The following is a 20637-nucleotide window of genomic DNA, read 5'->3' on the forward strand; positions in this document are numbered from 1 at the left end:
TAAAATTCCTTGTAACTTTATTGAAGAGTGAATTTGCATTTATACAGTACCTTTTATGCCCTCGGGGTGTCCCAAAGGGCTTCACAGTTGATTCATCACCTTTTGAAGTGCTATCACTGATGTCATGTGGCCAATCATAGCAGCCAATGTCCACGTAGCAGGTCCCACAGAGATGACTGACCAGATTTGGCCGAGATATCGAGAGAACTCCCGTGGTCTTGATTCAGTAGTGCTTTTAGATCTACCTTAACCTCTTGGTTCAACATCTCATCTGAAATGCGGCACCTTTTTGTTTTTCCTTTTCTCTTTATTGAAGATAATTTGTACAAAAGTCCAGACCATCCTTAGGATTAATCTTCATCTTCATCCTCCTCCTCCTTCTTCATCCTGATTAATCTGGAAGTACCGGAGCTCGGAGCTCTCTTTGCTGTTTGCAACTATGTGAAGTCAGTCACGCAGGTTATTCTTCTTGAGGTACTTCTTGGTTAGATATTTCAGGTACCTCTTTGGGAATGAAACCTCAGAGGTAACGGTGACCTTACTCTTGTTCCTCTTAATCATCACATTGCCTGGGTTCCCAGGTTTACCATTCACTTTGATGTGTTCCTGCAGGAACTGTTCAAAGTTGGAGGCATCCATGATGCCGTCTTCCACCGGATGTGTGCAGTCCAAGGTAAACTTCAGCACCTGCTTTTTCTCGCCTCTTGGCAGAAGCTTCTTCGCTGGAACCATGTCTGCACAAGGTGGCAGAGAGAGAAGGAGGTGGCGGCGCGCCTCTGACAAAGCAGTACTTCACAGAAGTCGCAGCCTGGATTATGTGCTCAAGCCTCTGGAGTGGGGCCTGCACTCATGGCCTTCTGACTCAGAGCGAGAGTCCTACCATTGAGCCAAGCTGACCATTTATTTCAGAAAGAAATCTTGAGGGCATGAAATTCAAGAATTTTTTCCTTCCTGACAACTGAATTTTAAGATATTCAACAGTGTGATAAAGCTATATAACTACTTTTTAAATTCACTTTATCAAATCCAGTTTTAGTTTAAAAAGAACTATTTTGTGGTTTCTCAACAAAAAAACATTGGTTAAGATGATTGGGCATATGAGGGGTGAAATTGGGCGGGGACATAGAAACATAGAAAATAGGAGCAAGAGTAGGCCATTCGGCCCTTCGGGCCTGCTCCGCCATTCAAAATGATCATGGCTGATCGTCTAACTCAGTACCCTGTTCCCGCTTTTTCCCCATATCCCTTGATCCCTTTAGCATTAAGAAATATATCTATCTCCTTCTTGAATATATTTAATGACTCAACCTCCACTGCCTTCTGTGGGAGAGAATTCCACAGGTTCACCACCCTCTGAGTGAAGAAATTTCTCCTCATCTCGGTTCTAAATGGCATACCCCGTATCCTGAGACTGTGACCCCCGGTTCTGGACTTCCCAGCCATCGGTAACATCCTCCCTGCATCTAGTCTGTCTGGTCCTGTTAGAATTTTATATGTTTCGATGAGATCACCTCTCATTCTTCTAAACTCTAGTGAATATAGGCCTAGTCGACCCAATCTCTCCTCGTACGTCAGTCCTGCCATCCCAGGAATTAGTCTGGTCAACCTTCGTTGCATGCCCTCCATGGCAACGATATCCTTCCTCATGAACGTGAGCCAGGTGGTATCTTATTGATTGCCTGTTATACGTGCCGCCATGATGTTAATTGTATTCAGGTGGTGGGTATCAATTGGAGACACTCGTTTCCTTTTTGTAGGAGAGTTTAGCAAGGGTGTGTGTGTGTGTGTGTGTATGTGTGTGTGAGTGCAGGGAATCTCTGATTAAAGGTTGGAAGCAACTAAATATCAGGCTCTAGTATTCTATCCAATTTTAACACCTGTTACTCTGTTCCATTGAATTTAATAGAGCTGAATGTCAGCATGTCCTATAATGGTTGGCAAATGGCCTGCTTGTTTTTCATCCCTGCCCATGTCCAATTTCACCCATGGACTTGATAGTGCAAAATCTTGTCAATGTGTTGAATCGCAATTCAGTAGTTTTATGCAGCAACTTCTCGTATCTATACTTTTGGTTTGGCTAAGAATCAGTAATGACCACGTCTCCAAATAGCTTCAGCTTTCTTCTTTCCTACCTTAGCTCAAGGGCAGGTATGTTTTATTTTCATATGTCCTACAGTTTAGTTCTTGACTTTTGCCCATGTAAATGGTCGGGATTTGAAGCCCAATTCATTTGATGTTCTAGTTTGTTTTGTAATCCTGTGTGCTTTCTTTTTCTCTTTGCAGGATCCCGATCCAAGCTGATTTGAATATATCAACAGTATATTTCTCTAAAATGAGAAAGCCGGGACCTCAAAAAGGTGAGTGCTGGCAATCTGCTAAAACGAAAATTTCCCCTTTACCAGTTTAATTGTTGCTAAGCCAATTGATTGGCAAGGCCGCAGGCTTACAGTTTTCACAGAAAAATGGACAGAATTGCAGAATGAGACTCTCAAAACGCTGGTAAAAGTCCCAGAATCCCATGTAATGAAGTGCTCAGTCCCCAATTTGGGAAAAGAAAAATGATGCTACTGGTAAGGTGCAATGTGTGGAAGTATCGGGGGAGGGGCCTACTGCTTCTCTGCTTCTTGTTCTTGCTGGGCTTTAGAAGCATTACAATCTAAGCAGAGTTCAAACATTCTACAGGATGGCAGAAAACTGGCTATTAGAAGTCAGACTAATGGATGCACTGGCCCAAAGCGTATCTTATGGTGGAGGAGGGAAGAGAAATGTATCTGTTAAGATTTTGTGTTTTGTTTTAAATTGTCGTCAAAGTAATATAATATTGATCTAAAGGAATAATAAAGAGGGAATGGGAAAGCAGAAAAAGTAAGATTACAATATGGGGGAAAGATGGAAGCAAAGCATTTAACTATTACGCAGGCCATGAATTAAACCATTGCTTATGTGTATATGATGGACCAGTAGTTTTCTATATTTACCGATTATGGGCCAGTAACCAAGAAAATAACTTTTGGTTTCTGTTAGAATTTAAAGAAGTCTAAAACCTTGTTTTCTACAAAATTAAAATCTCATACTTAATAACACTTTTTTTTAAATGGGTGATTTCTTTCTTTGTTTTCTTCATGGTGTCTGCTAGGCTTTCTAAGGGGAGACTAATACACTTGAAGTTTGGAGGATACAAGGAGTTAAGTGGAGAATTATTTTGAGGGTATTTACATGGAAAAGCAGGCATACACAGGTTATACTCTCGATGTAAACTATTGCACTGGATTTGATGTTTCTAAGTGTAAGCTTGGCTCAATATTGGTATCCTCATCTCCAGAGTTTGCAGTTTCTGGAGTCAAGTCTTGTTCCAAGGCACCTAATCTGGGCTGGCACTTCAGCTGCATTTTTGGATTTGCTTACTTTTGGGTGAGGTATTAAACTAAGGCCCTGCCTGCTCAACTGGACATAAAAGAATGCAAGGCACTTGTTCAAAGAAGAGCAGGGAGTTCTCAATGTGTCCTTGCCAACATGCATCGCTCAAGTAACACAACCAAAGCAAATTAACTGGTCATTCAATGACCACTTGCATTTATATAATGACATTAACAGAGAAAAACACCCCAAAGCACTACATAGATGTGTAATTTAAAAAAAAAGGATGCCAAACCAAAGAAGGGGGTTTTAGGAGGGATGACCAAAAGTTTGGTCAAAGCGCTGGGTTTTAAGGAGGGTCTTAAAAGAAGAGAGGGAGGTGATGACGCAGAGGAGTTTGGAGTGGCAATTCCAGAGCACGAGGCCTAGGTGGCTGAAGGCACAGCCACCAATGGTGGGGCAAAGAGAAGGGAGGCCCAAGAAACCAGAAGCGCAGGAACGATGAGTTTGAGAGTGGGGTTGTAGGGCTGAAGGGAGGTTAGAGAAAGGGAGGGGTGAGGCTATGAAGGAATTTAAACTGGAGGATGAGAATTAAATCGGAAGACTGAGAGCTAATCTAGGTCAGCAGGGACAATGGTGATGGGCCAGAGGGATTTGGTTTGGGATTGGATGCAGGCAGCAGAGTTTTGGATGAACTGAAAGTTATAAGGTGAAGGATGGGAGGTCGGCCAGAAGAGCATTGGAATGGTTTAGTCTGAAGGTGACCAAGACGCCTTCAGATGAGGGTTTCACAGCAAGATGGGCTGAAGTAGGGCCAGAGGGAAGTGATGTTACTGGAGGAAGAAGTAGGCAGTATTTGTGACGGGGAGGATATGGAGTCAGAAGCTCAGCTCGAGGTCAAACAGGACCCTGAGGTTGTGAACAATCTAGCTTAGTCTGAGACGGTGGCCAGGTAGGGAATGGAGTAGTTGGCAAATATAGAGTTTGTGGTGGGGACCAACTGCTTTGGTCTTCCCAATTTTAGCTGGAGGAAATTGCAGCTCTTCCAAGACTGGATATCTGACCAGCTGTCTGATAGCACTGAGGCAGTTGAGAGGTTAAGAGAGGTCGAACCAGGAGTTATCATGTACGTATGGAATCTGACTTCATGTCTGCCAATAATGTCGCCAAAGGGCTGCATATAAATGAGGAAGAGATGGGGACCAGGGATTGGTCTGGGACTGTAGAGGTAATGGTGCGAGGACTGGAGTCGAAGCCATTGCTGGAGATACTCTGACTTGAGATAGGTAAAAGTGCAATCAAGTGAGGGCAGTCCCACAGTAGAGGAGAGATATTGGTGGAGGATGATGTGGGCAACCATGTCAAAGGCTGTAGAGAGGTCAGTGACGGATAATGCACCATGGTCACAGTCACAGAAGATGTTTGTGATTTTGGTTAGGGCTATTTCCCTCCTGTGGGAGGGGTGGAAACTTTTTATTGGAGAGATTCAAACAGAGTTGTGGGAGAGATGGCATGGATTTGGGAAGTGATGATACGTTCAAGGACTTTGGAGTGGAAAGGGAGGTTGGCGATGGGGCGGTAGTTCGCAAGGACAGAGGGGTTGAGGGTGGGATTTTTGAGGGGAGCATTGGTAGTTTTGAAAGGGATGGGGTTACTGCTGAGGAGAAAGAATTATTTTCAATGTCAGCTAGTATGGGGGCCAGGCAAGAAAGTTGGGTGGTCAGCAGTTTAGTAGAAATGAGGTCAAGGGAGTAGGAGGTGAGTCTGTTGGACCAGATGAGCTCAGCGGGCAGGGGGTGAATCATCTCGTTGCTATTTGTGGGATCTTGCTATGTGCAATTGCCTACAAAACATCGGTCACTGTTCCAGTGATTCATTGGCTGTGAAGCACTTTTGAGACATCCTGAGGACGTGAAAGGTGTTATATAAAAGATAAGTTTTGCTTTCTCCTGACTTTTATAATGGAAATGCTGACCCCATGAACAAATGACGTTTGAACAAAGCATAGCAATGTAAGGAATTCTATATGTCTGATATTATAGATTGCTGATCGTGGCAGATATACTGATACTGAGGATGATGCCCTTCAAATTGCACGCTCAGTCAAATTTCTCAAATAAAAATGGGGGAGTCCTGGACCCTAGTTACCTCTGCTGGATTTGAAAATGCCATCCTTTAGGCAGTGGGTTAAACATTGACCTTTAGCTCTGGGACCTGGACTAATGCAGCCCAGACTGATGGGGCCAATGTCTCTTCTGCCTGTTGGCTTTAAAGTTCTTGTGTGTAATGGCTTGGCAGTATCAATCCTGTTCCTAATGGGCATGGACCTACAGCATAAAACTGCCTCCAATTTAAACGGCAATGTTACTCGGACAGGCATGAGGACAGTTGGTGTGGAAAGTGGAAAATAATGCCTCACTGGTGCAATGGAGATGGTCTTCTGAAATGGGGCAGAGTCGAGGGAGCTTAACTCTGCATTTATATGTGACCTGATCTGGGAGTGCTTGATGTGGACACCAGGGACAGAACTTTCAACTTCGGCAGGAGTGTCACACGGGTGAAAGCAGATCAGCCAGCCCTTGTGCACACTGCCTGATTTTCCCTTCAATTGACTGCACTGGATAGGGAAATTGTGCTGGGTATATAATGGGCGGTCATTCCACCGCCACCCCCCTCCCCCCCCCCCCCCCCCCCCTGTTTTGCACCCCCACTGAAGTTGAAAGCTCCTGCCCTGGAAGCCTGAAGTGGAAAGTGTTCCGGTTCCCAGCATTAACATCCCTTGGTGAGCACAAAAATGTAAGAAAATAAAATCCTCTTGGTGCCCATTAACACTAGCCATGTTTATTATTCCTAATCTATAATTAATTTTTTTTTTAAAAAAAAGAGTATCTCAACTCTTTTCCCCCTGGGCACTTGGAGGGTGATTTTAAACCCCAAGAACGGTTGGGTTGGGGGCGGGTGGGAGTTGAAAATAGTTTGTTTTTTGGGTCGCGACCGCAACCCAGCTTTATTTCCGGGTTTAACGTCGGCGCGTAAAAGTACAGGCTTCCCACTAGGAACGCAAAGTTTGAAAATTTTGCGGTTGCGACCCAAAAAAACCCAACTATTATCAACTCCCACCCGCCCCCAATCCACTTGTTCTTGGGGTTTGAAATGACCCCCTTAGTGGTAGAACAAAGGTTTGATTCCTGATTAAATGCATTGAGCCTTATCGGTGGAAGGCTGTGTGAGGGAAGGGACAGGTCAGACAGGAGCTGCTTCTCAGCAGGCTGGGAAGAGCAGCTGAAAGGTGGGTCACCCTGGGCTGGACCTGTGTGTGCTGGAGTGGCTGGGAACAACATACCAACCTTCTCGGCTCCAGAATGGTACATGGATTCTCACTTTTTAAATGAATAAAAGTGGGGCAGGAAGGGGAAAGTTAATTATGTGGTTGGTATAAATATAAGTAAACAGTGAAGCTTTCAGGAATCCTGTCCAGCTTTTTGGGAAATAATGCTTTGGTATTTATATGCAATCTCAGTACGAGAATGAGTTCTAAATGAGTATTTGGAATCCATTTTCCTTGCAGTGACAATAACCTTTTGGATTAAATTAATTGTCTTGAAGGACTCAAGTGCACAGTGCTTTTCTGCATTCAGTTTTTTGAGCATTCAACTGTTTTAAACCTTGATTTAGTCATTGTTGATCTAATTTGAACACATTGCTCACTGGAATGCTCAGCAGAATTCAGCCTTTTGAGCAGTTTAATGAGTATTACTGGCAATATTTCTGTCTGAAAGTATTTATATAATGCCAGCTGTCTCATATTTTCATGTAACAGTTGATGTTTAATGTAGCGCTCTATAAAGGGTGTTAGAGAACCATCCAAATGAGATGTGCATTTGCCTCCTTGCAGGGTACCCTCTTCAGAACCAGCCAGACACTGGAATGCTGTTTCTGACTAGCCTGGTCCCTGCATAACCGACATTCAATCCTGTGCTGTTAATTTTCCCAGAAACTCAACATGTCTCATTCTTTAATAACATAGTGACATTGGGAACAGGAGTCGGCCATTCACCCTCTCGGACCATTCAATTAGATCATGGCTGATCTGCACCTCAACTCCATTTTCCTGCCTTTGCTCTATATCCCTTGATACCCTTACTTAACAAAAATCTATCTATCTCCGTCTTGAAAGCTGCAGTTGTCCTAGCATCTACAGCCTTTTGGAGGAAGAGAGAGTTCGAAATTTCTTTTACAAATGGAAACCTTTGCGAGCACCAAACACATGATTTTTGGATTCGTCTAAGATTAAGGACATTAATGTAACACTCCACCAATAGGAAAAGTAGCCTCCCAGTTTGTGCTGAGTTTGCTGATCTCAGCTGGGGTGGCTGTCGAGAGTCGAGAATGGGCCCTCTGCTAGGAGAAGGTAAAGAACATCAGCCAGGGTCCACATTTCTAAAGGCTATCTAGTGACTCTCGCTGCAAAAGTGTGTTTGAGACGAGGATTGTGATACTCATTCATGATGGAACAGCGTGCTGTCATCATCCAGGCTTATACCATGGAGCAGAGCCACTTGGACAAGGTACTGGTGGGCTGCCAGTGACTATGAAACCACAGCCCAGTAGGAGCCAATGTCTTCAGGGGAGAAAATTAGCCGCCCAGTTATATCATCAGCACTGTAGAACTTGTGTTCCTCAGACTAGGTGCAGCCACTAGCAAAGGTGCAGTGCATAAGAGCACTAACGTAATGCATAGTGGTCTTGAATAGGTTAGTTTAAAAAAAATATAAGTAACTCAATATTCTGGAAAAAATAAGTGGATTTGTGGGAATCTTGCTGTTACTGTATCGATCTTATTTGAAGACGCACATTTGAGCTGAGCTTGTTTTCCTACATCAGAATTCAGTATATAGATTTACAGTTCATCTTGTTTCCTCAGCATTCTGTTGCTGTGTTGTCACAAGCTGTTCATCAAACTATAAAGATTTTTAATAGCGTTTGCAATCTGTTGTTTATTCCCTATTAATACTGTCCGCTGCCACCATCATCTGAAAAATGTTTTATGCTCAGGCAAGTTAGTTAGATTCAGCTAGGCAAGTTACCAGTCTTCTTAATGTAAAATCATTTCTTTCTAAGTGAAACTGGCCTGTCTCGTGGTAGGGTTAAAAGTTTATTTTTATATACTTTAGCTTTCTCCCATCTGTTTAGTTCCATATAATCTACACTATCTTGAGAGGGCGGGATGGATCAGGTTGGGAAAGACAATGCTAGTCAGCCAAGCTGCTAGTGGGAAGGCTCCCATCTCACTCCCTTATCCTGTTTTCCTTCCCGCCCTTCTTTCTTTACCCTTTAGAGAACCCATTCAAGACTCGAGCCAATTCCCTGAGGAAGACCCTGGTTTGAATGCCAGTGAAGTCTGAGATTTGAACTTCAGTGTCCAGCTTGAGAGTCCAGCATTCTAGCATAGTAGATACCGGCCACCTCTTAGAGAATCCTTCATTGAAATGTTTTATGCTATTGTTTTCTGCAGTGTTTGATGTCCCATCAAAGTCTGAAATATGAGCACATCTGTCAACAGGAGTATTAACACAATTCCATCTACTGTTTGAGACATTCTCTTGAATTTAAGGTATAAAGGCAATCATTCTTTTTAATATGTGTATATTACAGACAAACAAAATGGGATAGTTATGTAGTGCAGTGTGACTTGAATCAGGGAAGCAGTCAAATATTCTGTTGTCTGATAGAATACTTTTTCAACTGTAATTGTTAAGAACTTAATTATGTTCTCGAGGAACATGTCTAAGAAAGAAAATTCCATGTATCCTTCAAGATGATGTCCAGATCGCTACCCATTCCACTGTCCACCCATTGCAACTTTCTGGAATAGAAGTGAACTCATCATTAAATACATATGTATTAACGTGTCTGTTCTATCCATCTATTGAGTGAGGCCCACGCACTTCCATGTGAAAGGTGGATATATGGACTGTGTTTGGCCACATTTCTGCACAAATTACACACAACAATGATTGTCCTGAGAATAGTAAGCCAATCCTTTTTTTTTTTCTTTGTTCTAGTTATAGATTGGAAAGATGGAAGGAGGCAAAAGTATGCTCGCAGTGGTCGTCCATCAAATACTCCATCTCCATATCAAGGTAAATGCTTTGACTTGAGTGAAATGCTGTCTTGAGTATTTAAGAAGCTATTTCTGCATTGTAACCCAGCAATTGGGTTGACCTGAGTAAAGTTCCTTTGTGGCATTTTTTTTCTTTTTGAAGGAACGGTGCCAAACAGAAATGGGTTCTGCTTGAACAAAACTAGGCTGGCATCTCACTTTGCATGGGACTGAAATGCCATATAACCCTGTCATCAAACATTGTAGCAGCACAGGACTTTCTAAATCAGGAATAGGTCATTTCTGTGTGATCATCCCACTTGGAAATTCTAACAATCTTTTGTGTGTGTGCAATTTTATTATTTTTATCCCCTTCTACTGGGATTTCCATAATTTCAAGCAGTATTGTACATAATTTAGGAATTCACCACTGCATGTAACTCTCATTGGATCTTCCATTTTTTTGGGGGGGGAGAAGCTAGCTTACACACAATATTAAAGTAAAACATTACATAGGGTGAAGTACTGGTTCGTTGTGGGTCCCATAGTGTTTGTTTAACCGATTTTAAACCATTGACAAGTGAAGACAATTTAAATTGGGGACTTGTTGATGTCAGGAAGTTCATAGCTGGCTCCCATTAATTGCTATTTAGTTGGTCTGTACACAGACCAATTGAGGTCAACTTTAAAGCTGTCTCTACTCAATATCATAATTGGCATGTTCGCTTGAAAGTTTTTTTTTGCGCAGTGATTGATTTCAAAAATTTAAAGAGACCGTTCCCAATAGGGCCGTAAACAAACCAGCTCCATGGCAAGCGATAATTGCTGGTGCCACGACTGTCCCTTTAGCTGATCTCTGGAACAATTTCACTCGGATAAAATGGCTGTTTCTGGAACTCCTTGAGGGAGCTGTTCAACCCCTGTGCGTGCTATTGAACATAAAAGTGCTGGGACGCTCAGAGACTGAGTACTTTATATTATCAGTACTTTACCTTCAGTGCTGTAAATAAGTTTGATCCTTAATGTCTCACTTAAAAAGTAGGTGCAGTGAGTCCTTATTAGAAATTTATAGAGTAGATAGTTAGTGCCATTATTTCCTTTTTATTGCGATTTATGTTCCTCTTCGCTTTTTTATGGATCAACAGCTGGGAATGGGGAAAATATAATGAAAAGTTTGTTAGAATGAGGTATGTCTGCATGTATAGAGTTACATATATTTTGCTGTTGGGGATTTACTTGAGTTGTAGTTGCCTTGGTGAGTGGTGAAGATAATTGTTTATTTAGTTAGTGGTAAGAATTAGTGTAGGATTGAAGAAGGATTTGGTTTGGTAGGTTTTCGGCAGATGGTTTGACTTAAAACAAATTAAATTTTAAACCCATCTCATTTTCTAGGCAATGCACCTTGTAATTAACTGAGCTATGGTTAATGTTGAACTTCCAAATCATAACAATGACTTGCATTTATATAGCGCCTTTAACATGCTAACTGCTTCAGCTGAAACATTTGAGTGTTCAGCAAAGGAAGAGCTGTATATCCAATGTTGAGGTTAATGTTTATGATGGATAAATAATTTCTATAAAACTAAATATGTGTTGGATTTTAGAAATGCTGCCAAAATTTGGTCTGTTTAAACAAACATTCAAACAAGTAGTGAATCAATTTGAACAGCAATCTCAACGCTATAATTCCTATTGGACATTGGTTCAGTGGGAAAGCAGTTGTTATATTTGAGTTTCCTTTTTAAAATTTAAACATTTTACAAGGCAAAATTTTCCTCTTTCAGGAGTCAGATTGATAGTTGACCATAAATGAACATTTAGCACTTTCAAGCATCCGTGCAGTCATGTTGTTCATGTGAAGACTTGATTGTGCTTTTCTGCCTGAGGTGTCTGCAGGCCAACAATGTTTCCTTTCCCTAGATTTTCTTTTTTTTTTCTGTCATGTCATTTTAGTATTGTGGAATTGGTAATGTTTTGTTTTTTGCCATTTGTTCAGTTCTGTTTTCTTTTTCTCCCTTTTCCTAGTTATTGCTGATGTGATCTAAAAAGGCTCTTGTAACATTGGACTATATAATTGCTTGTCTCCAATGTTCCTGGCTTTCCCCCACCCCCATGAGCAATACCTCCACCTCTTTCCCTTAATGCACTTGATTTAGAGTTGTCTTTTCCTGTTCTGTTCTCTCCACTCTCGATTAGTCCACCAGGGTCGCTGCAGAGGACAGCCAGTTCTATTCCCCAGAAAACCTTGATATTGAAATGTAACCAGATTTCCTGTATTAGGGAGCAGAGTTTCAGTTCCTGCTTAGCACCGGAGGGATGTCACCAATAAAGTAGTCTGTGGTTAATGACCATTGCCCCCTGCAACACAACTTTCTGTAACAGAAAATGAAGATGGTCCAATTAAGTGTGTGTGTGTGTGTTCGTATAATGGCAATACTGACACTGCAGCAGGCAACCCGTTTGCTGCAGTGTGAACTTTGTTGACAGTCAGCATAGCAGTTTGAAGTTAATATTTTGGAGCTAATTTTTCCTGGAGTTGAGCCTGTCTACAAAATTTCTTGAACCATAATTGTGCTCCTTTAACTATAATTATGACTTCTGAGTTGTGTCTATCTTTATTTTCACCTTGCTGTCTTTTTTTAAATCTCACCATTGCCATTTCCCCCTCCCCCTCAACCAGTACTAGTTTGTTTATAGAATCAGTAAGAGATCAGAATCAGTAAAGAGAACAGGAGGAGTTGTTTGGATTTGGAAAAATAAATTCTAAATACAAAAAAAAATGCGAGATTAATAAAGAAAAGGAAATTATGGAATTAAATCAGTGTCACAGGAAAGATGACAAGCTGGAATTATTTTTGAAGATGTCATGTGGCTAGTTTTATATAGGCACATGGACATTTTACATGTATGGATTGGGGCATTGAAAGAGGCATTTGCTCAAAACTGAAACTGATAAAACTGGGCAAATGTTTGCCCTTGGACACCCTTACAGTAGAGCAGTAATGGCTCCTTGAAAGTCTCTAAAGTTTTGAAATTGTAATTGGATGGAGTTGTTGTGAGATACCCACAGACCAGATTTCACTTTGTGCTCAGGAGTCTCTCATCCAGTTTACACACAAGTTCTAAGTTTGTTGTGAATTTGGCACTAAATTGTCCAAATGATCTGAAGTTGGAATTGAAATTTCTTAATGGCTTAGTCAGTTTTGCAGAAAATGCTGTAATACTCACCTGGAATTGGGCAGAGGCAGTGTTTTTTTTTTGAAGCCTGAGAGTTTAATTCAAATTGAACTAAATTGCCTTAATTCTGATTGGTTTGGATTTGGCAAATAATTTGCAGTCAATCCATCCAATTAGAATTTCAAAACTTTACAGAGACTTTCAAGGAGCCATTACTGCTCTACTGTAAGGATGTCCAAGGGCAAACATTTGCCCAGTTTTATCAGTTTCAGTTTTGAGCAAATGCCTCTTTCAGTGCCCCCAATCCATACATGTAAAATGTTCATGTGCCTATATAAAACTATAAGGAGTCGTACAACACCAGGTTATAGTCCAACAGCTTTATTTGAAATCAAATAAAGCTGTTGGACTATAACCTGGTGTTGTACGACTCCTTACATTTGTCCACCCCAGTCCATCACCGGCATCTCCACATCATATATAAAACTAGCCACATGACATCTTCAAAAATAATTCCAGTCTTCCTTTGGACTAAGAACACCTGCAACTTTAACCTTTTGTGGAGTGGATGCAAAGCCGCAAGTCTTACTGGCCGCTGTAAATGCTCAGGGTAAATCACCTGTCCTTTTATGTGGGGAAAAACAGCTCAGCACGCAAGCCCAGCTTGTAATCTGATACCGCACTTTTGCATGAATGGAAATGCGGGAGCTAGAAGTATAACTCCCGGAAGAATGAATCCCAGTGATTTAAATTGAACACTCTGTACTACAAGCAAAACCTCAGCCGAATTGTGCGCTAAAATGGTGCCAGGTGTCGGAAAACCAATTGGCGCCCAAAAGAAGTAATGAATACACAGATTTAAGAGATGATAGATTTAAAAAGGGAGAACATTAATGAAAGCCACCCAACATTTGTGGGTTCAGTAATGTGCAGCCTATTGCGCCACCAATAAATATGTTTTATAATGTGCTGTGCTTAATTTATAAATAAATTAATCTACTTAATAACTGGTAAAAATAGGGCCAGGTCACTTAGTTTGTGTTGACAAAGGAATTGAGTATTTAGGGGTAAAGATGATTTTTATTTGTTGGCGTTTAATTTTTTTCATAGTTTTGGCACCTCGCACAGTGAAATAAGCATACCATTTTATAGCCAGCCTTTGATTTGCTTGTGATGCTTTTGCCATTGTGGACATTTGATCGCTCCAACTAACTCACCCATGCTGAGATTTGCTGCTGTTACCTGGTGTCGAAAAGCTTGTTGCGTAATCCTTGCTTCTGTTGCCAAGCTGTCCATTGACTGCAGAAAATCCCGATCTTTTGCCAGTGAACAGCTTGATGTGATCTTTGGCTCATCTGAATGTGTCTGTACAAAAGCGAAAGGCAGTTTTCCTTTTGCAGTTCGTTATAGAATGTACTATAACAAACCTAGTTATAGTGTATTCGGATCTCACTATGCCTTGTTTAAGTTGCCAGCTCCGTGATGTGGTGAAAGTGGCTTGAAAGCCACTGTGATAAAGTTGGTAGTGTCAGTTTTAAAAAAAAAAATCTGCTTCTTGGTCTGTGGGTTTGATACCATTTATATGCTTTAAAATTCTCTGGTGTAGTATGAAAGTGTCATGTGCTAGTGTACACCTTCAGCTGGGCTCAACTGGTAATGAGGGGATACATTTTGGTTAAAAGAAATAACCAGAGTAATTACACTCTCTGAATGGAAGTAGATTAGAAACAATAGGGCTGAAGAACTGACCTTTTGTGGGACTCTGATGGACACCTTGTCCTCACTCCTGGACCCCTCCCCCCCCCCTCCCCCAATCTCACATGACACTAATCACACTCTCCTTCAGCTTGTTCTTCAGAATAGATGTCATAATTTTGCCTGTTAATAGGTCTGAGGCAATTTTGTGGTCTTTTTAAAACATTGCACTGAAACCTCAATCTATTTCTCTTTCACGTGTGCGACCTGTTCTTGTTTTCTGGTTTACAGCATTAGTGGTCTTTTCATCCCTGCTTACAGTTAAATAACTGTACTTGACTTTGGTCACTCCCTTAGTTATTTAAAATCTTAAAAAAAAACTTTTGTTCAGAATAAATTCCCAATGCTTTTGTTTCCTCCCACAAATTTATTTGCACTGGTAGTCATAGTGGTTTGACTCACTAATCATATCTTCTGCCCAATTATTCAAAGAGCCTCAGGTTGTGACATTGTTTGTTTGAGAAACTCTGGAGAAGTCAAATGCCCAGTCTGGTTTCACACACTGGGATGTGTTAACACTACACTGATGCTGGTATCCTACTCGTAGGAAACCCAAGAGCAGCAGGATAAATTTTCATGCCAGATTGATACTAGGCAAAGGAGTTTATAGTCCCAAATTAGCTTTGGATTTCAGTTGAAATCACATTTACTCTGAGATGAACTTCCAATCATGACAGCCATGGTCTTGCAACCCATTTGTTTTGATTTGGCCTTTCAGAGCTATTTGGATTCTGAAACAAGTCATTCTAGAGATGTTAACTGTCCATGTGAAAAAATTCAATCCAAGCCAGAAAAGACTCTGCTGCCTTATGAGTTTTGATTTTTATCTTCAAAACTGAGGTAGAAAAAATGTTATTCACTGAGAAAGTGACAGTTGTATAATACCATTGTGCTCTTTGGCTATTGAAATTGAGTATTGTGTTGAGGCACTATAAGGCCCTGTCCAATGTAGAAAATATGTCTATTTGTTGCTGGAACTTTTAAACTGTTCTGTATCATTGCTCTAAGAGAGCTGATATCTGAGAGGAAACCTTTAGTCTAGCCTGTGACATTACTTGTGTCAGTTTTCTGGCTAGACATCTGAAAGATCAGATCTACATCCATAATTTACTCCTGAAAAGTGGACACACCTAGAATGCATAAATATTGCTTCTAAAAGTAGGTTCTTTACTTGTGTAGCTTGCTATTGTGAAAAGAGACTTGCTGGTGATGCAGATGGTTGTGCTGGGCATTTTTGAGGCTACTCTGATTTCAGTGATGGAGTGATTTTTTTTCTTGTCTTTAATCCTACACAAAATTAGCCAATTGGATAATGTGTCAGCCAACTTTGAAGTTTACTGAATAATAGCAATACAGTGAAAGCTATGCTTTCACCAAACCCAACATGTTTCAGCACATAATGCCAGTGTTAGTAATAGAGTTGATTGGTTGGCTGTGTGATCCCTGTGTTTGCCACTGTGTTGGCTAGAATGATGATTTTGTTTTTCTTGGTCTCTTACAAAGGACTAAAATAAGCATCAGACACCCTGACCTTTTCAAGGCTGTCGTGTATTGGAAATAAAAGAGCCAGCCTAATAGAAAGCAACCAGCTGACTGGTCATTTGTTTCCAAAATCTAGCACTGTTTCTTTGAAGAGTGGTCTTTGTAAATTGATGGATAAAGCTTAAAAAAAAGACTTGTTCATTGGAGTTCTGGGCTAAATTACCTACACAATCATTTGCTATTCTCAAATTGTATTTTAATTTGTGTCTCCTAAGGAGGAAATTTACAGAGCTGATTAATTAGTGAGATGACCCTACAGTTTTGTAATGCACTGCCTGCTTATAAAAATGTTTGTGTTCACTTTGCTACCAATAAGTGAGGCCTGGAGCTTTGCCTGTCTGTACAAGGAGGAAGAGTAAGTGATTCTGATCTTCTAATGAGATTGTTGAAACAGTTGAATTCAGATGTTGCATTCACAAACATGTGGATTATCCATCCTCTATTATTGTGGCTCATATAGCCTTAATTCAAAGATGATTCATTTGAATTTGTTTGCACTTTTATTTATGTAGCTATTCTATTTACATTGGTTAATTTGAATTACTGGTTCATTCATTTTTTTTTGTAAAATCAATGACCAAGTTATCCTGTACATGTGTATTTAGTTTTATACTATCTAATTTCAAGTAGTTTGAAAAGATAAAGTGATATCTGAAGGATAGAAATTAGGGCAATTTTGCACTTCAGCTGTGTCAAATATTGTCACTGGTCAATTCTACAGCTATTGAAATTTACCCTTCTCCATCCCACTAGAAGTGATCGTGAGTAGACTGGTTGCAATATACTAGAGATGTAGTTGTGCTGTCAACACCTCGACTGTCAAAGTCCATTACCCATTGATACCAGCATGTAGTCCACACATCCCTTCATTTTTGTTAATGTACCTCAAATGGCTTTGCATTTTATAAAAATAATTAGCTTTCATTCTCCCACCCCTATGCATTTGCATCAAACCTAGTCACTCGAGAATAAATTAATTTGGTCACTGCACCTGCAAACTTAGGTGACTTATTTTTGTTACTTGCTGCCCACTGTGCTCCATATTAGATCTTTTACGATCTATTTTTGAGTAGTGATTCTATACCAAAAATATTGCCAGAATGTGACTTTATTGATTGAGTGTATTCCAAAAATATTAAATTTTTGAATTTTATGATCTTCCTACACTGACATTTGCATAAGTTTATTTTGTGGATGTTCTGTGAAAGAAAATGGGTGCAGAATTTAGGAGCGCTAAAGGTATTCCCTAGGAGACATTTTACGCAACAAAAAAAGAGCAGAGATCTGAAAATATTGTGACATCATATAGAATCATACAGCAGAAGGAGGCCATTCAGCCCATCCTGCCTCTGCCGGTTCTTTGGAAGAGCTATCCAATTAGTCGCACTCCCTTGCTCTTTCCCCATAGCCCTGCAATTTTTCCCCCTTCAAGTGTATGTCCAATTCCCTTTTAAAAGTTGCTATTAAATTTGCTTCCACCACCCTTTCAGGCAGTGCATTCCAGATCATAACAACTCACTGCGTTAAAAACAATTTGTCCCCATCTCCCCTCTGGTTCTTTTGCCAATTACCTTAAATCTGTGTCCTCTGGTTACCGACCCTCCTGCCAGTGGAAACAGTTTCTCCCTATTGACTCTCAAAACCCTTCATAATTTCAAACATAAGCCATAAAGGTCCACTTCCTTTCTGTGGAAAAATTAAACTGATCTCATTAGGTCTTTGCTGTAGTAACATCAATTAGAAAAGAAGGAATGCAAGGCATTCCTTATGATTATGCTCATCTCTTCCTGGCTGTTCCGCTCTCGTGCAGCTTCCCATCGCTGGTATGCTCAGAGGTCACATTGGTGGACTTCTGTATGATTGCTACCCACAGAAGAGTCAGATACCATGTTTGGTTTTCTTTCCTCCCAAATTGGAGCACTCTGCTTCGTTGAGATATTCATAGATACAACCTTCCACTGTGAATCGGGTTCACTTCAGACTATTTTAACTAATGAAAGCAAATCCTTTTGCTGTACCTTTTTATAGTCCATATAGTTTGATTTTAGAATAAATATCAGCCAAGGTCAAATGGTTTTACTGGTTTAAGCCAGTAAAAACTGACATTTCCTGCCAGTTTATTCACCATTATTTAGAAGCTGAAGGGGAAACCTGAAGTTGTCATGTAAAATTTTCAATGGAACATTATGCTTTCAATTTGATTTGAAGTGCCTGAGTTTGTTAACATTGTGACCCATGAAACTCCAAATTTTAGATTTTTAAATGGGAAATTCCCTTTTGTTGCTTTTAATTGACTTGAACTTCTGCCTGTTTGGCCTGCTGGGTGAACTAAAAAAGAAAAAGTGGCAAATTCTGGAAATCTGATGTGAAAACAGAAAATGCTAGAATTACACAGCTACTCAGTCGACATCAGTGGAGGGGAAAGACGTATTAACAATATATCCATAATGTTAGCTTGCCTTTTCTCTTTACAAATAATTGATTTGCTGTGCTTTTAATCGCTCTACCATTGGCGGCTGTGTCTTCAGCTGCCTAGGCCCTAAGCTCTGGAATTCCCATCCCATGACCTCTTTGCCTCTCTCTCTTTCCTCCTTTTAAGACACTCCTTAAAACCTACCTCTTTGACCAAGCTTTTGGTGATCTGTCCCAATACCACCTCATGTGGTTCGGTGTGAAATTTTGTTTGATAACGCTCCTGTGAAGCGCCTTGGGATGTTTTACTACGTTAAAGGCGCTATTTAAATGCAAGTTGTTGTATTGCCAGCATTTTCTGATCTGGTATGTAGTTTCCCAGTAATCTTTATTGTACCAAATGAATGATGCTTTACTGTGAATTACTCACATGAATGCAATTCAGGCTTTGATCCAGCATGGGTAGCACATCATCTCTTTATTTTCTGCAGCTCTGCTAGGTGGAAAGCTATAATTTAGATGCGTTGAATGTAATTGCTATGATTTGGGTTTTTTATGTTGTCATACCATGGTTTGTATTTTGTTGACATTTGTTTGGTTTGTTTTCTGTGGAGCTATATATAGCAGAAGGTTGCTGATAGCCTTGGCTTTAAAAGAAATTGTGTGTGCCTTGCTCATTCTCTCGCTTCCTTAGCTGTGGTTTTATTGCTCAACTATACCAAGTCTAGCCGAGAGCTTGGTAAAACAGCCGTTTAGGAGGTGGGTGGGGGAATGGGTTCCCATTTTTGGAATGGAGGAGTTGGAACAGTGTTTCCATCTTCCAACAATCCTGTTGGATGACGTCAGGTTTCCACTTCGCCTCTTCACAAAAGTGTAGTTTTCTTGGCAGCTCTGGAGCAGCAGTTGGGGCTGGAGGAAAGTAGACAACAACCGTTGCAGAAAATGTTCTTGTGTGACAACAGAAATAATATGCTAATAAGTCAACAAATACCGAAATAATATAGAATACAAAATCCTGAAAACCCTGTGCTTGCAATGCATTGTATTCCCTGCGCCAGACAATACAGCTCAAATGTAGGCTGCATCTGTACCCTTAGCTACAGTTACTTTCTGCATTCACCGCCATTTTTATAATGGAGGATTAACAGAAGGGAAGTGGCCATGGAGAGGGAAAAAAGAGAAACAATGAAAAAAAAAAATGATTTGCATTAAATGTGCAATTCCATTATCAAAGCCACTAGCTTTCACTTTCAAGAGCAACTACAGCTTTAATTTTTTGCCTCTTTAACACACACACATGTCTCAAAATGCTTCACTTTCTTTCAAATGGATGCTGAGCCAAAGGTGACCCAAAAGTTTGATCAAAGAGTTGAGATTGAAGGGGAGGTGGCGAAGGTGGAAGGGTTTAGGTGGGAATTTCAGAGTGTGGGACCAAGGCGGCTGCCAGCAGCGAGGTGGGATGATCAAGAGGCTGAAAAATTGGATGCGATTATGGAGCAATTCCCAAAACCTCAGTGAAGATCTTGGAATCCCATGTAATAAAAATGGAATATGATTTCAGTCACTGTAAATCCTAAGTTTTTTTTTCAAATTGGGGCCCATAAGCCAGTCCTAAGTGACATGCAAGGTAATTTGATTCCTGTTTAGAGGTGGGCATTTGTACAAAAAGTTATGTATTGAAGGGGAAGCTGGAGAAAGGAATGGAAGGATATGCTGATAGGGTTAGATAAAGTAGGGAGGGAGGAGGCTTGTGTGGAGCATAAGCACTGGCATGGACCTGTTTCTGTGCTGTACATTCTGTTTTTTTTTTGTGTTGATTTACTAGCACATTATTTCTGTTGTATACTAACAACTGTTATGATATCATTGCTTAGCTTTACATAACTGACTCTGCCTTTTGGAGGTTGGAACAGAGCCTCCCTGGAATCATGTCAATATTTGCAGGGGTTTCCTCCACACAGAAAAGTTTGAAAACTGCTGCTGCACATCAGGAGACTTGGCAATAACGTGTCATTCTTGCTCAAACAGGCTGATTTTCAAACTCCTTTTCTAGTCTCGAACTAACCATTGGCGATTAATACGAGTTTATAGATTGCTCCTTTGCTTGAATTGGTTTGACTTGGAGAACCTGACACAAGCCTGTCTTCCAAAGGATGCATAATCATAATCGTCACCACGTTCAAGTTTACAGTCAGACTGAGTGCCGTCACGTTCAGCTAACAAATTATCACGTTGAACATTCCCATTGTGATTTGTGTAACCATGGGGCCTCATGCTCCAATTGGATCTCT

The 20637-nt window shown here is 40.6% G+C and overlaps 1 protein-coding gene and 1 pseudogene across 2 annotated transcripts in view; one reads left to right on the plus strand and one right to left on the minus strand.

The window, feature by feature from the left end:
• LOC137342651 (polycomb protein SCMH1-like) overlaps positions 1-20637 on the plus strand; it is a 154989-nt gene that overhangs the window by 11318 nt on the left and 123034 nt on the right. For both annotated transcript variants that reach the window (XR_010967311.1, XM_068006704.1), the window contains exons 3-4: positions 2284-2357; positions 9423-9500. Coding sequence is in view for 1 of the 2 variants with exons in the window: in XM_068006704.1 (XP_067862805.1) it covers positions 2333-2357; positions 9423-9500 (103 nt within the window). In the remaining variant the exon portion in view is untranslated. The remainder of the gene's footprint in view (positions 1-2283; positions 2358-9422; positions 9501-20637) is intronic.
• Positions 351-732, minus strand: LOC137342769 (large ribosomal subunit protein eL22 pseudogene; annotated as a pseudogene).

The sequence above is a fragment of the Heptranchias perlo genome, chromosome 26 (assembly GCF_035084215.1).
Source record: "Heptranchias perlo isolate sHepPer1 chromosome 26, sHepPer1.hap1, whole genome shotgun sequence".
NCBI classification, from domain to species: Eukaryota; Metazoa; Chordata; class Chondrichthyes; order Hexanchiformes; family Hexanchidae; genus Heptranchias; species Heptranchias perlo.